Source organism: Carassius auratus, chromosome 1 (assembly GCF_003368295.1).
Source record: "Carassius auratus strain Wakin chromosome 1, ASM336829v1, whole genome shotgun sequence".
NCBI classification, from domain to species: Eukaryota; Metazoa; Chordata; class Actinopteri; order Cypriniformes; family Cyprinidae; genus Carassius; species Carassius auratus.
In genome coordinates this window covers 30,444,171-30,471,220 of record NC_039243.1, presented here as the reverse complement: position 1 = coordinate 30,471,220, position 27,050 = coordinate 30,444,171, and the positions used below count along the sequence as shown (strand labels likewise).

Genomic DNA, 27,050 nt, shown 5'->3' with positions numbered 1-27,050 from the left:
GGTTTGTGAAGTTATCTGCATATGTACACACAGCATTGTGCCTGTATACTTTTTTATGTGTCTGTCGGCATTTTTTTTTTTTTTGCAGATGGTGGTTGTATACATCAACGCTGGTCAAAATATGATTGCACTGAACAGTAAACATATGTGATAACATGTCTATGCATGTATGGATCTGACATCCTGTGTGTAGGTGGAATAATTAACTATTATTATGTCTGTATATATAGTGTCAGTGTGTGTAAGAATATGTACACATGTTTGGATATGTATTAAAGTGGGTACAGCATGCTTGCACCAGTGTGTGTGTGTGTGTGTGTGTGTGTGTGTGTGTGTGTGTGTGTGTGTGTGTGTAAGGCACTCAGGACAGCTCGCTCACACTCACAGGCATTGCTATGCCAGGTCTCAGGTACGGCACAGCATGGACGGCTTTAGAGAAGTCTGGAGTCAGCACTCGCCCGTTCTCTCCTGTACTGCCCGTTATAGACAACCTGGCCTTACTGCGCATAGCATCTGTGAACGTCATCTGTTACCAAACACACACCCACACAAACAAGATGTAGAAAAACACAGCGATTCACACCCAGATTCACACACATGGAGACAGAAAGAGAAAAAAACAAAAACATTTGTTAATGTTTTACAGTGCTTATAGAAATACAGATTATATTATATATACAGATTAAACATCTATACATAACTGTAGATGTTTATGAAGAGCAGATGGGGTGGAGAATGATTGACAGCTAATGGGTCTCGCTCTAAGAAGGCGGAGCTTTGTATCAAAAGCAAGTGGTGCAGCCAATCCACAAACAACCACAAGCGCCAATGATGATAAACAAGCGGAAAACTATCTCAAAATAATTTCTCTATGATACATCAATCTTTTATTTCCAGCCATACATTGTACCCTCCCTCTGTTCATTCTTTTTCCTCGTTTTTCAATCCTTATCACATAAGATGTGTGTGTTGGCACAGTTTAACAAAAATATACAGTTAAACAACCGTATGTGTGATTTTGTATTTTTAAAGAGGACCTATCATGAAAATTCAAATTTGCTTTCATCTCTTGATATATGAAACTATGTGAAGTTTCAGAACTGAAAACGTCTTTGTAAATCTGTCACAGTATCATTTAGACTTTGCAAAAAATGCTATTATGTAGGATGGAGCATTTTTCTCTTAAAATAACAAATGAGTCACAGTAAGACCAGAAACATCTAATTAAACAGGGTCCATTTAGATTTTATGTTGGAGAAAAGGCCCTGTTTAATTCAGAAAAGAGTTGAGAAAAAAATTATGGAAAACGAAATTAGGTGCTGAAATTAAAGGGCAAGTTCACCCAATTATTATATCACCCACATTTTGACACGATCCCTTAAATGCATGTCAGCGTGATGCCTGGAGAATCATGCAGTGGCGATGAAGCATTTGCCATACGATAAAAAAATGACCAAAAAACAAAACAAAACAATGAACAAACGACAAAAATAAAGCCTCTGCCGTTCCTACCCCACTAGATCTTAACACTCTCCAGCCCATAAACGTTGTACCCTTCCTTATAAGTAGCAAAATTCTGAGAATTCTGCGAGGAAGAGGAGGGATTTAGGGTCTGAGTCTTGGCAACCTTCATGCGTTTGGCCTCCGCGCGAGACTTGTAGCAGAACTCCACCAGAGCGACCAGCATGGCCAACCCGAGGCCACCCACCAGGATGTAGAAGACCCCCGCAACATTACTCAGGCTGAGGGCGCTAGTCTTCTCCTGCAAGGGGTTAAAGGTCAAAAATCAAAGATGAGAGAGAGAAAGGATGACAGTATGCCATTACTACTAACTATCACTGTATATTTGACAGACTACGACTTTAAAGGTAATTGCACTTACATAAAAAAGTACAGTATTAAGTGTGTAAATGTGAGTGTCTAGTAACAGTAAAATACATAGACAGCTACAAAAGTACAACAGAACAATACGGTGCAGTGTGTGCACATAAAGAAGGAAAATAGACGCCACCTACAGAATTGCAATTAAAGACAGCTAAGGTAAAAGGCAAATATACAAACAACATTTACAGCATTGGTGAGGGAGAAGGAGAGACCGCATGGGAAAGAGAAAGAGAGATAGGAGGGAGAAAGAGAGAGTGTAAGAAAGATAAAAAATAAAAAGGAACAGGACAAGTTTTCAATTAAAGCACATAGAAATACAAAGGAGCACAAGGAAATTCTGAACCTATACAGGAAGGAGTACGCGTGTTTGTGCATGAGAGAAATGTGGATCAAGTTGACATTTATATGTGTATAAACTATGTCTTGGCTATGTGTCTCTCGCATGCATTACTGTGCGTTTATATATTACATCCCTGTTTGTATAGGCATCGTTGATTATATACACAGTACAGGTCAGGTTCTGATTCATGCGGTGGTTAATCTGTGTAGGGACTTGTTTTGACACACACACATCGCTATAAACTATATTACTTTTTTGCACAAGCTTCCTTTTGTATCGCTCTCATACTATTTTCTTCTTGAACACACAAAGACACACACATACATGCACACACTCACACACACACACACGCACACACACACACACAGAGTCTGCTGATGCTTGGGATTGCCCAAACTGAGACAGTGTATTCACAAGTTTTCATGTGTGCACACATACACATTTTGGCCCTACCAGACACACACACACACACACACACACACTCACGCTCCCTGCAGTGACTGACCTTACTTCCAGAGTCCTTGGCTCCACATTCTCCCTTATCGTACCACCATTTGTTTTTCAGCTTGTCTAAGATGCCTTGCTCACTGAGTTTCAATACTGCAAGGTTTACTGGCGTTCTTTGCGTATGGGAAATAACATAAATAACATTACCAATGTTATTTTATGTTATTGTCAGTAACATTTGCACTCGCTAACAGCGCTGGCAATGATTCAGCCCTGAGCGTGGTGGCGATCGGAAGTCTGCGCTCCATTTGGCAGTCGGCAAACACGGCTTTGCCGTGCCAGATGTGCACAGACTCATCGCCGCGAGCAGGAAGCAGAAACAGAGCCCGCCAATGAGCCGTGTACCTCTGGGAATGTCTTTTTTAGGTAGTCTAGATTTCCTTTTGGAGCAGATATGTCTTTCTGAAAAATCTAGCTGACCAACCGATGGCGTTATCAAATTTGTAGGTGCCTCAGCTTGTTTCCCGAGGGCCACTGGTAGTGCTTCCTGCTCATTTGCATTTAGTTCATTTCATTTTTTACCCATAAGTCCCCAGCACGGGTCTGACCTTTGACTCCCCGCCTCCGCTGCCGCACTCTCCTTTGTCGTACCACCATTTGTTTTTCAATTTATCCAGAAGCCCCTGCTCGTTCAGTTTTAGCACTGCAAGGTTTACCGCATTTCTTAAACAAACGATAAAACATACTTGTCAGAAAAGCATGGGGGGCGGGGCTGCAATGGGCCACGCCCCCACAAGTTGCATAGAATGAATGGAACATTGGGTTAGACAATCCATCAATCAATCAATCAAATCAACCAACCAATCAAAATGACGTTAAACAACCCATTAAAATATAAGGTGGTCGAGCTTTAAGAGTTCTTTTTAAACTCAAACTCTTTAGGCAGGAGGCTAGAACAGAGGAGGATCAGCAATAGTATCAGTTATTACATAATCGCACATACATATCCTCAAATCAGTTAGCAGAAAACACTCTAAGAGGCAAACAAATCTGGTTAGACGTATCAAGAGTGACAGCATGCATTCTTCAAACAGTGCATCATCAAATGCATTCATAATCAAGTTATTGTGTTTTCAGTCTATGAATCATTCAAAATCCAAGTGCCCAATCACATGCATTGATTATTACTCATTATCAATAAATAGCTTTTGTCATAACACAGTCTGGTTGCAAGAGGCCATTGCTTCAGTCATTAAAAACAGACATGCATTCAATAAAGCAGATACTAGTGGCAAACATGAGCAAAAATGGGTCATACTAACCACCAAACAAGCATTTTAGAATTTTGGTTGTACGTGTATAGCTTCAGTTGTACATTACTACACTATGCTTTGCTTAAAGAGGAAGCTATTTGTGAGCAGAAGTAATTTAATGTTTGCTGATGTTTGCTTCATTGAACACATGGCAGTTGATTATCAGCAAAACAGGAGAAAAAAAGGATTCAGAAACTTCAAGAGTAAACATGTTAATTCTTGCAATTATGGTTAGGGCTGTCAAAATTGGAACGATAATAAGCAATTAATTAAATCGTCTAGTGCCTTTAACAACAGTTTTCACCTATCGGCAAACCTGAACCAACAAAATTATTGACAGGGAGAGAGCTTTTCAAATTAATCTTCGTTCTCTTTAGAGAGTCACCGATAATCGGTTTTACCGATATTTCTCAAATTTAATATTAAGTCCATAAAGTATGTGAAAACGGTTATATTGCTTAATTATTGCAGATGCACATATAGCAACGCATTATCAAACTCAATACTACAACTACTTAAAAGAAACTGAATGCATTAAACGTGATTATGAAATTATCCGCAATCAAATATTTTCATCTGACAGCCCTAATAGTTTTTATATAATCTTAATTCGTTGTGCATTTTATGGCGCTCTCTTACTTCCTATTAAAAACTTAAAACTGAACTTGTTTTTAAGCTTGTGTTAAGATAATTAACTATTTGTCCGAGACTACATTTTACAAAATTTTCTACGCCATCATCGGCAGAGATGTCAGCTGGGCTTTTTAAAGCCCTCACTATCGCTGCAGTTGTCTGTTATCGCTGTTTTTGCCTATGGTACTGTCCCTCGCTATACTCAGCACTGCTATTACCTAGTTTACCTCATTAAAAAAAGGGGACCCCCGGCCTACATCAGGGTAGGTGGGATACTATAACAACATGGGCCATATTGTTATACTACTCCACCCACCTTAAAGCAGATCCCTTGGGTGTAGCGATGCCGTAGCCTTTAGAGTCAAGGTTCCCTCCGACCTTCATGGTGTCACAGGGCTTGCGTTGCTCGATGTATTCGTTCATAGTGGACTCCAGAAGGTAAGCATATTTGCCTTTGGATTTTCGGACACGCAAAACGCCTTCCACCGTGTTTTTAACAAACACAGATGGCTCTGCACTCTTCATGTACTGCCACATCTTGTCAAAGAGAGCAATCTTAGATCTCTGTTTAAAGTGAAGACACAAAGATAGAGAGAAAAATGGAGACATTTAGATTCGAGGTAGTGAGGATATGATTGTCAGTAATATTAAAGTTTTCATTCTAGATATGCACATCAAGAATAGATCTATGACGTCATTTTATCTTGTAATTTATTAAAATAAATTAAAAATGCAATTTAATTCAGCACCTCAGTGATGAATAAGTGTTTAAAATCTAAATTAAATTAAATTAATTTTGAATTTATGGGGATACAGTCCAAAAATATAATGAAAAATTTTAAATTCTTGAAAACTTGATTAAAGGAATAGTTTACCCAAAAAGGATAATGTGATTTCAATTTACTCATCCTTATTCTTGTTTGTTCATCAGAACAGATTTGGGGAAATGTAGCATTGCATCACTTGCTCACCAGTGGATGCTCTGCAGTGAATGGGTGCCGTCAGAATGTGAGTCTATTTATGGACTTGTATTTTGGCCATAAGCGGAAGTTCAAAGTTAAAATGCCTTTATGATGGATTTGTTTCTTAGAAACATGCATCTTTTCACTGAACAAGATGTTAACTGATGGATTGGAGTGGTGTGGATTACTTGTGGATCATTAAGACTCTCATTCTGACGGCACCCATTCACTGCAGAGCATCCATTGGTGAGCAAAAGATGCAATGCTACATTTCTCCAAATCTGTTCTGATGAAGAAACAAACTCATCTACATCTACAGTACATTTTAGAAAATTTTCATTTGTGGTAAACTATTCCCTTATGTGCACTGGCATAATATTTATTATGTTTCAATTGAAAAACACAGTGGGACAGTTTTTCTAAAATATTATAAATATATATATATATATATTAAAAAAAAGAATGGCAAATCCAACAAAATGCAGAAACATTCGGGACTGAGGACCCTCCTGACCATTTATCAAGATCAATAAGTCTTAAAATATCAGAATATTTTTTTTTTTCATGATGCAACAAGATTAGTTCCAACTCTGCAAAAATTCTATTAAAAATTATTTTAATGATTTGTTTTTATTGATGAACCACACTGTTCCACTCACCCTAAAGAACTCTTTGGTGGAGCCTGCATCCAATGTCCCATATGCAATCTCAGTCTGCTTGGCCAGGTCTTCAGCACTCTCGATAGGGGACACCATCCTCTCCACAGTGAGAAAGGCAGCCAAGTTAGCCGTGTAGGAGGAGATGATGATGAGGGTGAAAAACCACCACACACCACCAACTATACGGCCAGACAACGACCTACACACAGCAAACACAGTCAGCCACACACTAACACCAACATGCTCCACCCACAGAACCAGCCTGTCCTTACAGTAATATTCAAGAGAAAGAAAGAAAGAAAGAAAGATAGAAAGAAAATAAACCCTTTCACTTTGTAAAAAATGGGGAATATGCAGCCGAAACACGGTACCTCTCCAAGAGGGCTAGAAATGGTGACCTTGTGCATCTTATTGTTCCCAACCGGGTGAATGCATGTTCACAGAAGAAATGTTCAACCAAAGTTTAAACCACAACTTTGATAAAACATTTCTCATCCTGTGTTGGCTCTTTCTTCTTACCCTTGGAACATTGAAGTTGGGAATTGTATATTACACCATTTTCAATGGAAATGGATACGAAGCCAGAGCTGCAGGAGCATGAACATACAGAAACCACGGCAATGGTGGGAAAACTGTTGATGCACTAAGCCGAAAGCACACCCCACACGCTAGCCGGCTAGCATTAGCACCCACTGCACGCACCAACCTTGGTGAAATATCGCATCCCTGCTGCATAAAAGCGCCCAGAGAAAACCACAGACTATTAAAGATTCCAAATTCGTTCGTAGATTCGCTAGGGCCCAGCTGCCCATCCTCAAACTCCTCAGTGTGCCACTCGTAAGGGCTGAAGCGGCTAACAAGGAAGAGCACGACGCTAACTCCGATGTAGGCGAATACAATGCACATCCAGATCTCGTAGGCCAACGGGTCCAGGAAAGAGAAGACACCCGGCTTGGATTTCTGTGGTTTCTTGATCATAATGGATATGCCCAGACTCATGAAAGGTTTCGAGAAGTCTATCACCTCCTCTCTAACCAGAGTGATGGTAAGAGGAGCTACAGCTATGTCTGCTTTCTGTCAACAGTAAAAAGAAGAGGAATTAGGCGAATTACACATATGGGCCTCTAGGAAATGTGTGATGAAATGCAATAAACTCCTAATTTTCTGCCGTTTATTAATAGTAAGGTGACTGTTAAGTTTGGGTATGGGGTTGGGATATAGAATGTGGTCAGTACTAATAAACTGTTAATATGCTAGTAATATCCATGCTAATAAACAACTAGTCAATAGTGAGAATTGTTCTTTAAATTAAAGTGTTACCGTGCACTATGGGTCTATGTTTTACTACTCACCCCGTAAACTAGTTCTCCAACCATTCCATTCCAGATTTTGGTCTCAGCATCTCGTGCGCCGTATTTTCCGTCTGCCACAATCCTCAGCTGATACTTAAACCCACAATGCTTTGCAATCTCAGCGGCCAGGTCCACACAGTATCCCTCATATCTTTCATTATCGGTGAATAACTCTGCATTCTTTTTCAGCATTACATACGGTGCCTCCTACAACAAACATGCAGGGAGAAAAAGACGTTGACATCATCTTCTAACAAAGTTGATTTCAATTGCACTTGAAATATCATGGAATATCTCTTACCAGGATTGTTGTCACAACAACTGTTTTATTCTCCATTCCCATGGTATCGTTGGGGAAAAGGTCAGATTTCGTCACGGCCATTTTGTCCATCTCATTCCAGTAACCAATCTGATAGAAAGTACACACACAAAAGACAAATAATAAAATATTTACTTTAACAAGTGCTAAAAGTTGGGGCTAGGAATCAATAACCTTACCGAGAACCATTCTTTTTAATTAAGTTAAAGGGTACTCACGTACGAAAAAGAGCGGAAGCTACAGAGTACGGTTTCTAAAGTTAAAAAAATATATATTTTTCATGCACAAACACATTGATTCAATTCAGAAGGCCTTTATTAAAGCCCCAAAGCCATGCGGAGCACTTTTTATTATGGATGGATGCACTTTATTGGACTTCAAAATCTCAACAGCCATTAAAAAGCTTGGAAGAGGCCAGGACACTTTTTAATATGACTCAGATTGTATCCATCTGAAAGAAGGAAGTCATATATACCTAGCTTCAGGGTGAGAAAATTATGAGGTAATTTAGATTTTTGGGTGAGCTGTCCCTTTAAGGACTCTTTAATGTATTTTTTTCCTAAATGTGAATAGAACACTGTACTAAAATACTCTGACAGTGTTTCCTCTATCACTATTCAGCAGTGGTGCCGAGGTACAACCAAATCAACAGTGCCAAGAAAAAAGAAATAACGTCTGAGTTGGGCTGTCTGCTTCCAGACTTGAATGTGATGAAAGAGAAACATGATTAAAGAGACTGTGTGCAGCGAAATAAGAATAAACTGTCAACACATATTTATATTGCACTGCACCCGCTGGCTGCACAAACATCCCTCACGATCAATGCTGTTCATTAATAACTTTTATGAACTGGTCCTTTGTAACGAATTGCAAAGACTAAAGAATCATTCACAAACTCAGGCTCATCATTTATAAAATTCCACACTACACACTTCATGAATTAATTTATTAGCTATCCAGTATTTTATTAAGCCTTTAGCTTCTAATGAAAGTGTAGTACTTTCAGATCGGTTAAACACTTTATATCACTTTATATCTAGTTAGCTAGTAGTCATCTAGTTATCTACTATCTTGTTCTGGGTCAGTAAGACCATTTAATGTTTACAAGACAAATCTTTATTTTTTATTTTTATAAAACTACAGTAAAAAACAGTAATATTGTAAAATATTCTAACAAAGTGAAACAACAGTATATATTTTAAAATGTAATTAATTCCTGCAAAGGCAAAGCTTAATTTCAGCAGGCATTACTCTTCAGTGTTACATAATCATTCAGAAATCATACTATTATGCTAATGTCTCAAGAAACACTACTGCTTAGCAAACATTTGCTTTTATTATGAATGTTAAGTAGAAAGCTCTAAAGAACAGTGTTTTTTGCAATAGAAGCTTTTGTAAGAGTGTCACAATGTCACTTTTGATCAATTTAATGTGTTCTTGCTGAATAAATTACTTACTGACCAAAACATTTTTATTGGTAGTTCTGATAAAGATACACTGAGTTTTATTCAAATAAATGGTAATTTGAAAATAATAATAATAATAATAATAATAAATTACAGACAAATTAAATATGTTATCAAGGAAGTGTTGCTTTAGTTTGTTTTTATTATATAATGAAAACAAATTTTATGGTGGGTGCAAGAATCATTATTTGATATCATTCAGTGGTAATGTAATCAGACTCTCTAGTGAGAATTTTTACAATTCCCATCCCAAAAACACATACTGAAGTTCATGAAGAATGCAGACTCTAGATGCACACTGTGTTACCTTCACAGGGCCACTGTTTTTCAGCTCCATGACATTGACTGTGTAATTCACTCGTCTGCCATACTGATCGAATTGAATATTTCCTGTCAATCCATCCACACGCACCTGAGCAAACACATGCACAGATGTTAAATCTTATAAAGTTCTCACACACAGACCACAGGCATTGATAACGTGTCGGCAGAGTGGACCTGTTTGAGAGCACGCTCTATCTCCACCCCCTGAGCCCACGGCACCGCAGGATTGGCCAGGCAGTCTCCGTTGTTGCCACGGCGACTGATATCAATCCTTTGTTTATGCAGAAAGCGGAATGCCTCGGTCATTACTTGCACAGCGTCGTATGTGAGAGCAGAAGTGTACTGCAAGAGAAAGAACGTTCTGGTGTTTTATGATCGATAAAAACTTCCATAACAAATAGAGACGATAAATACGATCAAAATGCGGTCAGCTGTATTTTTTATTTTAGCATCATTTAAATATTTGCACTCCTTCACCCTGATTCTGCTGTCTGCTCCAGGGTACTCCTTCTCCTCCAGTGCCTCCCAGCGCTGGTCAAATTTAGCTACAAGCGGGTCATCAAAGTCCACTATCTGAAATCCAGATACATTCGCTCCTCCATACTGAATCTTGGACAAATCTCCATCCACAAAGCCCTGAAACACACACACACACACACACACACGCATACGTTTTGTAATAATAGAATTCATGCTACATAAAAATAAATGCTATTAGTGTTGTTAGTATCACGAACAAAAATGCTAAATGAGTCATTCTTCCACACACAACATACACACACATTCTGATCACATGCACTACGAAATGCATATTATACACAATCATTAGAATCTGAAATACTATAAAATTCCTTAAAAAAGAAAAGAAAATGGGAATTCTGTCATTATTCACTCAGCATACACCATATGACCTTCTTTCATCCATATAAACCAAAAGAGATGTTTAGCAGTATGTCCAAGTTGCTCTTTTCTACACAACTGAAGCACCTAGGGATTAGCTTTTTAGGAAATTAATTATATAAACATTGTTCTGCTCCACATGCAAAAAAATAAATAAAAAAATAGCAATTTAATAGTGCCATTAAAAATTTTAATTTTAATTTAATTTTAATTTTAATTAAGCCTTAACTTAATTACAAAAATGAATTGCAAAAAAAAGTCATGATATTAAAAATATTTAAAGAAAAAGAATCACACTATTAAAAGCAATGCTGTGATTATGTCAGTAGGAATAGGCCTGCCTCAGTGATCGTCTGTAATGCAGGAAACGGATGTGTAGGATTTAGTTAAGCCTTACTTATGCAGGATAGTTATGTATCAAAATGAATTTATTCAGGAGGAAAAAAAACCTGACAGACATTCGGGAAATTGCCTCTTGCAATCTGAAACCACATCAGGTGGTTGACTCCACTCTTTACTTATGACTTAATTATCATAGCTAATATTATGCTATTAATTTCATAATGATACAACTTAATTCTCATCATTTTGACTTTACTCTCAAAACATTACATCTTTATTTTTGAAATGTGATTATTCTGACAAAAAGGCCAATTATAAGAGTTTTTTGTGGCACTACAAAGCTACTTGGAATATATACCATAAACCATATTAGCCACCTTTCTGATGCTTTTGGGAGCTTTAAGTCTCTTGGTCACTGTATATATTTATTTTGTGGTAGAAATCCATGGAAAAATGATCGACATACGTATTTGGAACAAAAAGAAGGTGAGTAAAAAATGACAAAATGATTCTTTTTGGATGAATTGTTTCGTGAAACTCGATCGTTGTCAACTTACAAAATTCGCAATGATGTAATGATATCCTTTCACATGTCGACCGATCGTAATCACCTGTGGAGAAGCAGGCCGAAAGCGTCATTCACAAGAGAGATTTAATTAAAGCCTCACATAATAAATGTTGAAGGTGTACGCAGTACATCATTCCTTAACTACATTGCTGACCTTACACGTGTGCTGTAATGTGTTTTTAGTACATCATTCACCTGCTCCATAATGTCCTTGACTTTGTCCTGTTCACAGTCTAAAATGACTCTCCTCTCTTTCTTGTTCTCCAGGTCCTGAAAGAGGGAGCGATATGCCTCGTCCTTCCACTCATCCTTCAGGTTTCCGACGTTTATGGCTGTTACCTGCCATTTCCTCTCTGCCGCTGTGTCCAAGACGGCCTGGAGGGTCGACAGACCTACATAGAGAGACACACAGCAGCGTGCATGTGAGTGCTTCACATCAAATGCCTGCATCACGTTTTTCATCAATCTGCTCAAGCTTTAATTACCTTCCTAAAGTGTAATTGCTACTAGCTTCACTGTGTCTTTTCAAATGAGATTCAATCTCCGTTATGGCCACTCTCTGTTTTAACCACTGTTCTACTTTAATCAACCGCTACTCCACAATTACGCCCAGAGACCTTGATATCAGGAGGAGTATTTTTATTGCTCTTGAAGGCCCCTTGGGACACTTTTTCTCCTTCATTTATCATTTCTCCTCCTCGCTCTCTTTATTTTCAGCCTTCTCTCTTTGGTCATCTGCCCTTTCGTTCTCCTCTTTTCTTTAGCCTCCCTCTTTACTGCACATCTCTCCCTGCTCTCCCTCTCTATCTCTCTCGGTTGATTTCATATCTAGGTCTTGGGGAGAGATTTATTTTGCCGCCTCAAACCAGAGATGCAGCACATAACACACACTCCAGTCACCATTCAGAAAGCATGCAGCTAACTAGTCATAATAACTGAAATTGTCCAAGACTGAGTTATGATATTGTGTTATTATTTAGCGTATGTATTTTCCTCCCAATTAGAAAAATATTCATATTTGACCAAACAGACATTGTAGAGTTAAAATCTGAATATTTAAAAATTATGATTTCGGTCACACTTGATTTTTAGGTCCAATTCTCTCTATTAACTAACTATTAACCATGAGTTTTGTCTCAATAAACTTCTAATGTGATGCTTATTAATAGTAAGGTCGTTGTTAACTTTAGTTATAGAGTAGGATTAGGGGATTTCATGCAGAACAAAGCATCAATATCTGCTTTATAAGCACTAATGAACAGCCAATTTGATAGTAATATGCATGCTAATAAGCTATTTATTAATAGTGAGAATTGTTCCTTAAAATAAAGTGTTAACAGTGATATCTAGGTTTAGAAAACTCATTGAAATTTTTTCTTGCTTTGCTTTAAAACCGCTTTTCATGAGTGCAATACCAATAGAATAATAATAAAATCCATAAGTAATAATAATAATTTTCCAGTATCCAGTAATAATTTTGCATCACAATCCCAATAAAATCAAGCTTTATTGATTTTTTTTTTTTTTTGTCACTCTCATACTGAGACAGTTGAGAAACACGTCATGAGGAAACTTAATGGCCAAATAAAAATTAGAGCATTGAAGATGTTACTCCAATTTATATATTAAATATATTGCCCAGCTGTAATATAATTACACAATAAACAATAGCACTGTATCCTAACCAGCTGTGACTATCACAAGTGACTAGAGAAACGTGTCATTTGCTTCGTTTCTAATTTTGTGTTATATTTTTAGTGCATTACACATTAAATATTATCTGATTAGCAATGACTGTATTATGATGCACAGCAGTTTTACATTCAGTTTGGACAAATAAATGGCTTGTCAAGAGAAACTAGTCTAAATAAATAAATGACAGATGAAACTTCAATTAAATAATTAAAAGATCTATAAATAGAGAGAGAGAGAGAGAGAGAGAGAGAGAAAGAGACTGTAATGTATCTGTAAGCACTCCCAACTCACATGCTCTTTCTCCAAGAGACATTTCACCACAAAGTAATAGGACTATTGATTGAATTCTCTGGTGTATGTGTGTTTAAGTGTGTGTGCAAGCAGCTCTGACAGAGCCATGGCTGAGAAAAAAAGATAAAGAATGCATGCATTTCTCAGAAGACAGAGAGACAGTGTTTACCTCTGTCGCTGTCGTACAGATAGGCAAACTTCTCCCACTTGTAATACTCCACCAGACTGATGAGAGGCCCTTTGATATCAGGCCTCATCTGCAGAACGAACTGGTTAAGTCCATCAGCTGGAAAACTGGGCGTGATGAAGGACACGTGCAGCGTCTCGCAGAACGACGTGATGGTGTTCACTGACTTCTTATCGTAGAAGCCAAAGATGGCATACACTCCTCTAGAAAACTGTGAGCAAACTGAAAAAACAAAAACAGTAATATATAGTAACTAAATATTTTAAGATAGCAAGGTATTACATTTCTGGCTGATACTAATAAATGCCCGATATTAAATGAACCTTTTTTTGTCTATAAGAAAAAAAATTGATATTAATTTTGGCTAAAGATTACAATTAACAGTGCAATTAAACTATTTATATTTTTGTAAATTAAAACTGAGATTTGACATTCGAACTTCTGATATTTAAAAAAAAATGAAAAATATGCATTGATAGTTCATTCACAATACAATTAATGCATTTAGAAAAGTCATAACATGAAATTTTAAGTGAGCAATAAATTATGCCAATGGTGATCTAAATGCAAAAATGGGGGAAATTAGCATTCCTAATTAAATATACAGTGTCACGCACACAAAAATACAGATAATTTATCAAAACAAATACTTTACAAATCGGCCAATAATAGTGTAACAATAACTAAATTATTGGTAGTAGAACTGGGCACCATTGTGACCAAAATATTGTTTTGCAGTTTTATTTTTACCGTATATTCAAAGCAAAAATTGTATATAACTATCTTAAATTAGAAATAAACATGTGAGAGTGAGTTGCACAAATAAAAGGCACTTCTTGATTATTTGCTCTTCTTACTTCTCTTTTTAAAGTAAATAAATAAAAGACAATTATTCCTAACAGGGAAGAGGAACATATGAAGTCATAGAAAAACTGTTTTAAAATCATTGCAATAAGTCAGCATTAGTTTGCAACCAATACGTCATGTTAAACCCTTTGAGACGTTCTCTATTTTCACACGACTCGATGCCTGTTTGTTGCAGTCCTGCCCACTTATAGCCATTGCTATATTGGTATTGAAAACAGGATGGCAAAATACGTTTTCTACTGTCCCAATATTGTGTACTCATCATGCTACACATCATTATTAGTGATTAACTATTTTCCTGGATGGCAATGTAGTAACTTAAGTTAATTGTGCAGCAATTTTCAGGATTAAACTTTTCAGAACGGACACTCCAGATAATATTACAAATGTACAAACTTACAAATGTAACCTCTTTTTTACTGGAAGGGGACTGAAGAGCTGAAAGCGCCTGTAATTCTGTTAATTCAGAGAATTGTGCTTAATCTGATCTGAGAAAGTGTGACTGAGCATTGAAGAGAAAGAAATGAATTCAACATAGATGTCGTCCACTCCTAAAGCCACCCTGGCTTTTTAAACACAATAAATCTATGCAAACATGATATGTACACTAACTCAAACCACTGCCAACAACCATTTAGTCTCGAGTCTCTTGTTTTGACAGAAGCCACTAAATGATCTACACTCTGACCAATGAGACAGAAATCAATTGGAGATTTAAGTGTGTGTACTTAAAGTTCAATTTCAGTCAGATTAAAGCAATAAATCATCTTTTTAAAATGTCCTGTAATCTTTTTAGTCCAATTTAAATCATGCCACTGTGGTGTTTGCAAAGTCAGGCTAATAGATGTACAGCATATAACGAGATTGAGGTATGTATAGTACATGTTAATCAGATAAAAAGATCAGTGCTGTGCACAAATCCATTACATTTAATTCAAATATGTCATGTATACTTGGACAGACAAATGGACAATACGCAAAAGCCTGACTATAACTGTACATATAACTTTATTTTGTATCAGCATTGTGAACAACATAAAGACCTGAAATTTAAAAGAAGAATGTCAATGTATTTTTTCTTTCTTTTTTGGTATTGGTAACAACAAGAATACTCTCTGTAAAAAATATTTTGGGCAAACACTCATTTTATTAGCCAGTGGAATTTGCCACCAGTGACATAAAGCCTGAGGTGATGCACAATATTATGAAACTTCAATACAAGCACAATATTGTACAATTGCCTGAAATTAAAGGGATAAATAATGCTCCTGCACAATTAAACTAAATCTGTTTTGGTAATGCAATTAAAGTGTAGATCTGCTAATGTTGCATTAGATTTCTTTTTAAGCGTATTTGCAGCACTGAGTATTATAGCCAATCACGCACATTTCTGTTGAGCTCATTAATGCAATGACCAATCAGAGGCATTTAGATTAGTCAGCACATTCAGTGTGCATGTTCATCTTCATTCTTTGTTATAGCACGCAGTTTAGCGAGAATGCATGTGGAGATGGCTTAAAGTGACTTAATGTTGATAGAATTTTATTGATAACAGTCTATATTATTCTGATTGATTGAAGTAATTGATGCATTGGACATGAAAGATAACAAATGCAATTAATAAAGTTATTATAATTTTTTTTCCTTGAAAATCAATTCCAGGGGGCTATTATTGCTTCTTAATAGAGAAGTTAAACTCTAACACTGGTATAATTAGTCATTAAATACTGACCAGCAATCTGAATATTAGACACACACACACACACACACACACACACATCTAGGTCACATATACTGTTTTTTATGTGTTCTTCTTTGCATGTTCCATGTGCATATTTACAGTATGTGCTCATCGAACTATAAAACATATTCATAATCCATGCTGCATCTTGTGCTCACACAGAGTGATCTGCAGACAGTCAGAAAGCTAAATATGAGACTTTGATTAGCAGTCACACAGAACAGCAGAGAGAGTCTGAGCTGGCACGGCCACACACCAGGGCTGATGGGATATGGCTGTGTGTGAATGGGGTCGCACACATACATGCTCTGGGGATGCATTTGTGTGTCAATTGCTCTCGCTGTCTAAACGTGTTGTCAGTACAGTAGGGAATTGCAGTATGGCAGTTTGTATGCCGTATTCATAGTGGGAATCGTGACCTGAAAACAATGTTCTTCCAGAATATTCTTCCAGTATAATCAAAAGGATAAGTAATAACTACAAATGTTTCAAACAAATATATCCTCTTTCTACACCTTAACACAGTTATATTTGGAAGCATATCGTCTTGAATGACCAATTTTTGCTAAAATGATGATTTGTGTTTTAAAGGGTACTTTATTCCCACCTTCTCATTTTTTTAATCTGTCATAAATTATTTTCAAAGCCACTTTATTATTGATTTTATGGAGCTCAAACTGTAAACATGTAAATGTGACCAGCTTTGTTCAACTGAGGATACTTTTTAATGTTAATGACAGAAATATTGACCTGCTATCCACTGACCTTTTCTTTTTGATATGTGAAGGGCCCTAATACTGTCCATTAAGAATGGCTATTTTTGGCCTTCATAAACTTAACATATTTTATTTAAACATGTAGAACAAATGTACTGTGACTCTGAAATCATTTGTGTATTTCTATTCAGACATTGAGAAAAAATAAACACTCACACGGTCACTGAGACATAGATGCTATTTCCCTGGAACTTAATTACATTCATTAATATTTGGTGTTTTATTTCTTTATGTGTTAATTAATGTTCAGTCTCTTTATGTTTATTCTTGTTCAATCTTGTTCGAGAACTGTCATTTTCATACCATTTGTTTCTCATGTCATAAAAAACTAAAACTTCCTAAATGACACATCTTGCTGTCGGTTGTTGTTGTTGTTTTATGGAAAACCCATAATAGAAGCTACAAGGTATTATAAGAACTATACAGAGGGGTTAGTTGAAAATAAACTATTATTAAAAAATAGTTCCCTTAAGGGAATGCATAATGAGTTTTTTACACTGTTAAAGAGTTGGATTCCCATGCTAAACATGGACAAAGTTTCAAAAATTAAGTTGTACGTTTGAAGGAGTATTTTTGTTCCAAAAATACTCCTTCCGGTTTGTCACAAGTTTCGGAAAGTTTTTTTCGAGTATGGCTCTGTGTGACGTTAGATGGAGCGGAATTTCCTTATATGGGTCCTGAGGCACTTCTTCCGGAAGAGCGCGCGCTCCCGTATAGCAGAGCACTGAGAGCACAGACATTCACTGATCAGAGCGAGAGCGTCGCAAAATGTCACAAAAGAAGTGTGTTTGTGTTTGCCAGGGCAAGACAACCCTGCACAGATTACCAAAAGAGAAACAGCATTAAGGGACCAGTGGATGGAGTTTATTTTTACAGAGCATCAACGGAGTTGTGCAAGTGTTTGTGTTTGTTCCCTGCATTTCGAAGATGCTTGTTTTACAAACAAGGTCCAGTTTGACGGCGGATTTGCGTATCGTTTATTTCTTAAGGATAATGCAGTCCCAACGAAAAAGGGTCACGATCGTGTGTTGGAACTGCAGGCGGTGAGTAAAACTGCTTAAAATATCTCTGTGTTGTTAACTTAGCTATCGGCGTGTAAGCACATCAAATAAACAACATGCAATGTTGTCATCAAACTGCACTTTACACAAGTACAGCTTAAAAAAAAAAAAAGACGACATAAAGTGGAACTTTGTAATTTTCCAAAGCCGCTAAGCAAATATATACAGTTTCAGTACATACCACATAGAGACTTCGTTGCTGATGCTTCTCTTGTTAAATTTCAGCCTCTGGATCTGATTCTGGATCATAAATAAACGGCTGAATCTGACTGTAAGCCATGGTTTGTTTTGGATGATGTTTTTTTCCTCACGGTAATGTCACAGCTTCCAAACGCTCTCAACGCAAAAGTCTACTGGCGCTCGTGATTCTTTAGCTCCGCCCACACGTCACGCCTCCAGGCGCTCTTGTTTTTCCGGGAAAAAACGGTACAGACTATCTTTCTCTTATGAATATAATAAAACTAAAGACTTTTTGGATTTATAAAGGATGCAGTACTACTCTATAGGTACTCAAGATTAACAGGATATTGAGTGAAAACCAGCATTTCACCCCCCCTTTAATAAGACCATTAAGGTTCTTCATAGCACTTTCAAAGCATGATTCTTTATGAAACTTAAATAAAAGGGATTCATTAAGGATCTGGAACTGTTTAGAACCATTTTCCTTAACAGTGCATAGCATTAGTTCTAATACAAAAAAAGAAAAAAAAAAACATTTTAATGGATTTTCCGATTAATGACAAAGAAGGTAAACTCTGTCAACTGATTGGATCTGTCAGCAGTTATTGGCATAAACATTAAAGTCAACTGACAAGACAGTCTATCCGTCAAACTGTGCTAATCAGAAATCATAGCTGTTTCTGCATTCAGCCCTGAACGAGGGAGAGCTGCACCCACATTTGCATTTGGTCCAGGGCATATCACATATCACTCCTGTCATTTATCATTTGAATATGGAAATGTTACTGAGACTTTATGACAGAAAATAGCCTTTGCCAAAGCTTCAAAGTCTCCCCCTAAATTCAGTGTGAATATGTAAAGAACATCGCACATAAACGCACCCCTACATCGCAATGAAACTGCAACTGAATCCAATAGTAAATTGTGGTTTCACAGTTCATTTTGTCTTTGATTTGGGAACATTTCCAAAGTCAGAGCATTCCTACGTGTTCCTGCATTTACACACATATTGTAATGGGAATGTGACATCCCAACATGACATCTTCTTATTCATCCGTAAGTACACTTGGGAAACTCATACTTCAGATGTGGTCATTCGTTCTTACAATGCCACACATTCAAGTCAGAAAAAAAATGGAAGAGTCTAAACAAAACAATTATACTATGAAAAATTAACCCAACATTTCCTAGTTTCTCACTTAAACTTCCCTTTATTCATGTGCTCCAAACGTGTTATTACTCAAATATGAGTATAAATGAGTTAAACTATACCAACACTCAACTGACTTGAGCCAAATAATGACACTATTATCTTCTGTTGAGTTTTTTTTAGCTGAGCTCAGTTCATGATCAATGAACTTTGCAACATTCATACTGTTACTGAACCAAATTTAGTTAACAATGAACTAACAGCTAAAAAAAGAGACTTTTAGAGCTATGATGGCACATCAGTTGAATTAAATGTGAATGCACCATGTTGTGACATTTCACCCGTGCACAAATATCTGCTCAAGTCACAACCCTTGATAACAAGCTCACCTCTTAATAACAATGACATTATACCTACTTTTTTATCTCACTTCTGACTGATTGATGGGCTCATCTGTCTTCTAACAACACACAATCATCTTTAACCTTCAAAAACATGTTTCCTCTGTAATGATCAGGTTTATATTCTTGCAGACACACACACATTAATGACTTTATAACAGCTATTTTCCCTGAAGAGCACCAAATCATAACGTCTCATACACATTCCTCATTGAAATGTCAGCTGTGTTCTCCTGATTAACTAATGCTTTAAATGAACCCTGCTTTACTTGACCCCTCTCTCTCTTTCTGTTCCTCAAGGTGACTGCAGATTGTAGGGATCGAGGGACTGTCAGAAAAGGAGAGAAAATACTCAGTCACTCATTCTTCATTCTGTCTTCAGCACTAAATCCTCCACACCCCTTTTTTGACACACTGATGTGAATATCTTTAATATAGCACACACACACACACACACACACACACACACACACAGACATGCCTTCAACATGCTGGTGGTTGACTGTGCATGTGAAAGAAACAGATTTAGATAGTAGAAGTGACTGATCTTAATATATATATATATATATATATATATATATATATATATATATATATATATTCCAGCAGAAACTGCCGTTTTGGTGTGTTTTATGGATTTTTATTTCATAGACACAATAAATTAGATTTGTCACAAGAACATCATTATATTTGGGTGTCTGTGACATCAAAAAAAAAAAAGTAAATAATTGAAATGGGAAAATAATCATCAAAAAAAAATTCAATTCCGCTTAAAAAAAAGTGGCATCTGCAAGATTTGTTAATGATTTTGAAAGTCTCTTACTCTCACCAAGGCTGTATTTAGCTGGTCACAGTAAAAGAGTAAAGAGTAATATTGTTAGATTGACTTGTATTTTAATATATTTTGAAATGGAATATATTCTTGTGATGCAAAACTTTTTTCCAGCATGATTGCTCAGTGTCACATGATCCTTCAGAAATCATTCTAATATGCTGATTTGTTGCTCAAGAAACATTTTGGATTATTATCAAATTGAAAACAATTGCACAGCTTAATATTCGTGTGCAAACCACAATACTAAAATATTTTTTTATATATTATACATTTCTTATTGTTACTTGTGATCAAATTAATGCACCCCCCTTCAAAAAATTTATATATATAAAATTAATAAAATAAAATAAAAGCTGTAATGTACAGTCAGCATGTCAGCAGTGGTCTTGTATCATCTTGAAATGGTTTATTGTTCAATAATAACTGGGTGACTGCACATGCATGCCCATGAAATATTACTTTAAGTTGAAAAATGTATATATTATAATGTTAGGTTAGATGATATGTGAAAAATTGATAGCCTGAATGCACTGTAAGTCGCTTTGGATAAAAGCGTCTGCTAAATGCATACATTTAATTTTTAATTAATTTAATAATGTTAGAATGTGACAAAAATTGAATTTAGTTACCTCTCAAAAAAGACAGATAAGTTAGCATTGAAAAAAAAAAACTGCCCTTATTAATACTGCGATTAACCAACTAGAATCAAGGAATCCACAGAGCCGTGTTGTGTTCTGATTGTTAGTGCATCACAGGAAGAGCTGCTGTTGTTTGGTGATAGCATCTCATAACTGACAGCAAGCTGGAGGCACTGTACGCTCAGCGTTAACATTAAGGTGTTATTCAACCTAAATATTGAAGAAAAGCTGCTGGATTCCAGGAACACAAACTCTAATATCATCAAGGAATGTTTATAAGCAAATGGGATTATCCCCAAAAAAATCATGCCATTTAAAATCTTTGAACAGAATAACAGAGACTGTTGCACACCAAAGAATATGATACAACATATAACAGCAAAAACAATTCCTAACATACTAGAGCACATATCTGTCAATAGAATTGGATGATTCAGGTTACAAACAAGTGATAACAGAGGGTGTGTGTTGAAACAGAAATGTGTTTTTTTGCTATGGCAGACCATAAACTGTCTAAACAGTCGGGTTTTCTGGCAAAGTAATTCTCATCATAATGTTTATATCATTCAGAGAAAATCCTGCTTAATGCCATTTATGCATCAGCATCAGTGGCATGCAGCGGTCCACACACTTCTTCTTTTTATGTTTTGTTTTGTTTTTATAAATCAAATATTAAGTTACACTAAAACATTAAACACATTAAATTTGTGAATGCAGAACACGCACAAAAACCAAGAGGCGGGATTCATCAAATGAACCTATCATAGTGCAATAGAGGCATTGCCTCATCTCACATCATATTTTTTTTCTTTTTTTTTTGCAATATTTGATTTGTTTTATTTGGTCACACTTTAGTTTAGGGACTAATTCTTACTGACATCTTCCTAAATAAACATCTAATTTGCTGCTTATTAATATTTAGTAAGGTGATTGTTAAATGTAAATATGGGGGAATCTATAATATGGACATGCAGAATAATATGTGCTTTCTAAGCACTGCTAAACAGCCAATAAGCTAGTAATATGCATGCTAATAAACAACTTGTTAATAGTGAGAACTGGTCCCTAAAGTGTTCGTTTTTTTATTTTGGTACTATGAATTTTTTACCATCCAATTTTTTTGAGGAGGCATTGCTTCCCTTGCATCCTCAGAGGAATTGTCCCTGTGGATAAATGCAACGGGAAAGGAAATTCCTTCTGTGCAGTAAACATACACCATAATGTTGGTCTAGGCATGTTTGTATACAGTCAGACTAAATAATAGGCCAATTCATCTTCCAGGTGCAGTGAACACGTTCTATATTTGCAAGCCTAAAGCAGTAAACACAAACCCCTATTCTTCACACTTTCTTACAATCAAATGCCTAAGCAATTTTCAAAATGTTATGTACGTGCACCCTGCAGTATAATTGAGATTTTCCGTGCATGATTTATGTATGTGTGGGACAGGTATGTGTGGGTGGCCAAGCCATTCCCATGAATCAGCAGTAGTTCAGGCTATTGACAGACACAGACTTGTCGCAGTGAAGCTCTCATCGCAAAGCATCAGTGTTTGACATCAAAAGCAGCCATGCAGACTGAGAGACAACTCATTCAGGTTAATGAATTGGGTGAAAACTACACTAAAGATGCCAAGCCAAGTGTCTCCACAGTCCATGTTTGCGCACATCTTGTCTTCACAGACCTCATTCAAGCAATGTGTTTGTTTGCTAGTGTAAAACATTCAAACTGTCATGCATTTGCTTCTATGATGTCTAATGATGTCTTACAATTTGCAATTGTTAAACAAAAGGTAATTTAATATATCTATAAAATATTAATTATTCCTCAAAAGCCTGCTTATTAGATTCCGGAGTAGTGGTGGAAGAACTGAATCATTTCTGTGAATCCGTTCTTGCAAACATATGTTTGTTTCAAAACATACAGTAGTTTAAAAATGATTCAATTATTAATTTGCATCAAGACATAGTGTGGATTCTGCCATTTTGACGTGACAAATTAAAAATGCACTTTAATTGTACTCTTTTTTTTTTTTTAAATATGCATGTGGCAAATACATATTGCGGTTTATTATGCAGATTTTTTCCCCAGTTCAGTCTGTTGCGAGCATGATTCAGTTCATAAAAATGTGAATGCATTTACATTAATGTATATAAAACTTTAATGCATTTATATAAATAGTAATGGGAGATCTGACTCATTTTTGCGACTCTTTTTGAGAACAGTTTGTTTCGAAGAAGCGTTTAAAAAAATATTAAATTCTTCATTTGTGTCATGCATAATTGACAGTCCCACTCCCAACCAGGCACGTGCACAGGTAGGGCTCAACCTGTGCAGAGCACATGCCCTTTTTGCCCTTACACTCCGAAGTGCCCTTTTTTTTGGTGGTGTTTTTTTTTTTTTTTTTTTTTTTTTTTATCAATGCTATTGGTCACCCTTTGCGCCTGTCTGTCTGTTTTACCAAATTAAAGTTATTAAAACGAGCTTGTGTAAATCTTATTCGATCCTCAAGCTGTCAGTAAGCTGATAACTCCGCCCCCTCTATATTCATTGAATCAACTGAGGTTCCACAGCAGCCTGCCAGCCGCACAGTAGACAACAGCTGAGCTGAACAAAGTTTTGCGAAGGGTAAATAAATATCTTGTTGTTTGAATAAGTACTACTAAAAACTGTCTATAAAGGCTCATATTTTATTTATTTGATGTCTGACTGACTCACTGACTGAGACATGTGGGACGTCGCCTGAGAGAGAGGGCTAGCATTTGCCATCTAGTCATAGCCAATATATAGCCAACACTTAAATAGCCTGTGCATACAGTTGCATTTCATCTTTTATAAAATGCTAATTGGCCAAATGCATTTTACCACAGGAAAAACTGAGCGCTCAGTTTGTAACCTAGATGAAAATGTAATGTGATGCCGGCAGCGGCAGGCACCGTCGCCGTTTTAATGACGGACAGAAAAAAAAATCACATTTGCACACATTCGCTGGTCAAAAACTATATATCGATAAGTAATACAACAACATATAATTTGTTTTTACCATCGGGAAATCATAACAGGTGCGCCCCCCGCTGTTTCCTACTGGAACTTACACAAAGCGACGAGTGATCCTCGTCACGTCACTTAACATATATTTCTAAGAAATTTCTTCTTTGATTCATGATTGCTGATAGACTTAATTTATTAACATTTAGGCTAATCATGTTATGATATACTCTCTGTATACTCTCTGTATAAAATGTTGTAAAACATGGTTTTACAACAGTAATATAGTAGTAACTAAAAAAAAAAATTACAGAAGATCACTGAAATCTTTATATTTTATCATGCAGAATGTAATTCATGATTCAATCCAAGGCTTCATTTATTTGATCCAAAATACAGCAAAATCAGTAATATTGTGTAATATTTTTACAATTTTAAATAACTGTTTTCTATTTGAATATATTTTAACATTTTATTTTATTTTTGTGATCAAAGCTGAATGTTCAGCATCATTACTCCAGTTCAGTACTCTTCAGTGTCACGTGATCCTTCAGAAATGCTTTTCACTGCAACTGTACTTTTCACACTATTTTTATTTATTTTTTCATTGCTGGCTTATTTTAGGGAAAGTGTAGTGAATAAGAGACCTTCAAGAGACCAACCACAGTATCAAATTTTTGCCAGATACATGGGTCACAGAAGGTTGCTGTTGTATTAGGTTTGAAGAGGCCCTTAAAACCCTGTTTATCTATATTATCTAATTATCTAATATTATTATTATGGTTGTTATTAATCGTGAATAAATCTAAAGCTTTTGAGACTATTATTTTGTGTTATTGAATTTGTCATGAAGATGTGACCATTTCTTCCTTTTATGCAGGCTTACTAAATAATCTTGATATAAAAGGGGGGGGGGTGACCTTTTTCAGTTTCAGCACATGCCCCTCAAAAGGTCTGTGCACGGCCCTGCGTCCCAACCCCCATATTATATTATAAATGCTCTGAAACATTATTTTAACAAATTGTATGTAGCACATACATACTTTATTGATGTTTACGTTTTTTTCCCAGTTTGGTCTGTTGTAGATATGCAATATATACAGCACATAGAAACAAATAAATTTATATAAATGTAAATATAGCCTTCTCTAAATCTCAAAGACGTTTTATTTGTTACATTTTTACAAGATATTTTTCACCCTCACCTCATTCGTTCACATTTTCTTTTTAGGAAAGAGTTCAGTGAATCAGTGAGTTGTTGACTCGATTCAGTCTGATTCGTGAATGAATCGTTCAGGCCTGTTTTGTGAATGCATTGAACAGTGCTGACTGCAGCGTGTCTGGAAGCTGTGTAAAAAGCCAACAATTTCAAAGCATCTTCTAACCCTTTACACTGACACAAACTCACACGCACTAATAATTAATCAGATTTTTGAATCCTAACGCGTTTCATCCCTCAGTACTGCTCTTCAGATGGAAGATGCGTGGGGGAGGGAGCGCGCGAGCTAGGTCCCTTTTTACGCCCTCGTGCCTCGCTTGCATTAAACCCTTGAATTATACACATATAGCATAATAAAATAAAGTGAAATTCGACCGTAAAACATTCGATAACGACAAAAGGCACTTATATACTTTCGATGGAGGCAACCTGCTGTTTCATTTGCCATCGAATTGTGCAGATGCTGCTAAAACGGGGCCATCTCCTCTCCTCCTCCGTTACTGTGGAAACCATCATCATGCTGCTCCCGCGAATGCCAATTATCTCATCCCCCCAAAAAAAACCCGGTTTACATAACCACCATCTTCCCAGTGCATAGTTTGCACACCTAGACAGCCAGAACCAAAATGTGCCACAGTCGAGACTCATTAAAAGCAATGTTTGCCAACATCAAGGGTTGCGTGAACGGATAGCAAACCAGCGTTAATAATAGAACATATGTAAGCAGGCGAATAGGAATAACACACAGAAGCTGCTATAAAGCCTCCTGTAATATTTAACGCGGCATGACTGGAGGATGAATGAATAATAGGGAGGAAACCTAGCCGCGCTATGATCATCACACCTGTGCATGGGTAGACTTATTCATAACAGCACCCAGATTAGAATATATAAGAAATAAATTAGCTCATGTGGGGGGGAAATCTCATTGACTTACAGCAATTTGTAATGGCGAAGCTGTTAGCCACCTCCAGGTTATCAATGTGAGGAGTGAGGCGGAATTCGCTCGTGCCGAACTGAACCATTCCGATCCGAAACGCGCTGTACTCTTGATCTGCTCCTCTGGGGAACAGGCCACCTGAGAAGATAACGCATTAAAACATGATTCAAAATTCAGTCATGAGAACAATCTCGTCTCATATTCTAAAATTAGACATTGCTTTATCACGAAAATCTCACATGGCACACAAGCAAAAAAAAAAAAAATGTTTATGTTATTTCTTTTATCAGCCGTATCAAGTCAGAATTTGATGCCTGTGATGTAAAGGCGCAGACAGGTGAAGTGCGCTCACCGATTTGGACGCTTGGAGATCCGCCGAGCGTCAGTCCCCATAACGCGGGGAAGAGGAGACCCGACAAAATCATCGTCTTCTGCTTATCCCCGCGCCCGCATCCAACGAACGCGCACTGTTCACAAAACAGCGAATCGACACATGTTAAAACTGTTACAGGGTTAAAACGCAGATGCTCTCGTTATAAAGCGGGGCTGGTGAGCGAAAGAGCGGGCGAGAT

At 36.7% G+C, this 27,050-nt stretch overlaps 1 protein-coding gene across 8 annotated transcripts; it reads right to left on the bottom strand.

Moving 5' to 3' along the window:
- Nucleotides 1-70: 70 nt before the first annotated feature.
- On the bottom strand, nucleotides 71-27,030 carry LOC113107123 (glutamate receptor 2). Of its 8 annotated transcripts, none has more exons than XM_026269374.1 (17): nucleotides 26,831-27,030; nucleotides 26,476-26,616; nucleotides 13,665-13,904; nucleotides 11,705-11,901; nucleotides 11,499-11,552; nucleotides 10,177-10,335; nucleotides 9,874-10,041; nucleotides 9,683-9,787; nucleotides 7,892-7,999; nucleotides 7,591-7,797; nucleotides 6,945-7,312; nucleotides 6,239-6,437; nucleotides 4,934-5,181; nucleotides 3,254-3,394; nucleotides 2,730-2,844; nucleotides 1,628-1,762; nucleotides 71-526 (listed from the first exon to the last, which is right to left on the bottom strand). In XM_026269374.1, the coding sequence occupies exons 1-17, from the start codon at nucleotides 26,901-26,903 to the stop codon at nucleotides 362-364; spliced, it is 2,823 nt and encodes a 940-aa protein (XP_026125159.1). In that variant the 5' UTR covers nucleotides 26,904-27,030; the 3' UTR covers nucleotides 71-361. The 8 variants fall into 8 exon arrangements, 7 of the variants coding, with proteins under 7 accessions (XP_026125159.1, XP_026125185.1, XP_026125179.1 ...); XM_026269383.1 differs by having other exon boundaries at nucleotides 392-526; nucleotides 1,513-1,762; XM_026269400.1 differs by lacking the exon at nucleotides 3,254-3,394.
- Between the last annotated feature and the right edge of the window lie 20 nt (nucleotides 27,031-27,050).

Excerpts from the sequence above, each read along its gene's own strand:
- LOC113107123 (XM_026269374.1), bottom strand. The coding sequence starts at position 26,903 with ATGATTTTGTCGGGTCTCCTCTTCCCCGCGTTATGGGGACTGACGCTC. Across the intron at positions 8,000-9,682 it reads AAAACAGTGGCCCTGTGAAG|ATTGGTTACTGGAATGAGAT; the intron begins GTAACACAGTGT and ends ACTTTCTATCAG. Across the intron at positions 7,798-7,891 it reads TTGTTGTGACAACAATCCTG|GAGGCACCGTATGTAATGCT; the intron begins GTAAGAGATATT and ends TGTTTGTTGTAG.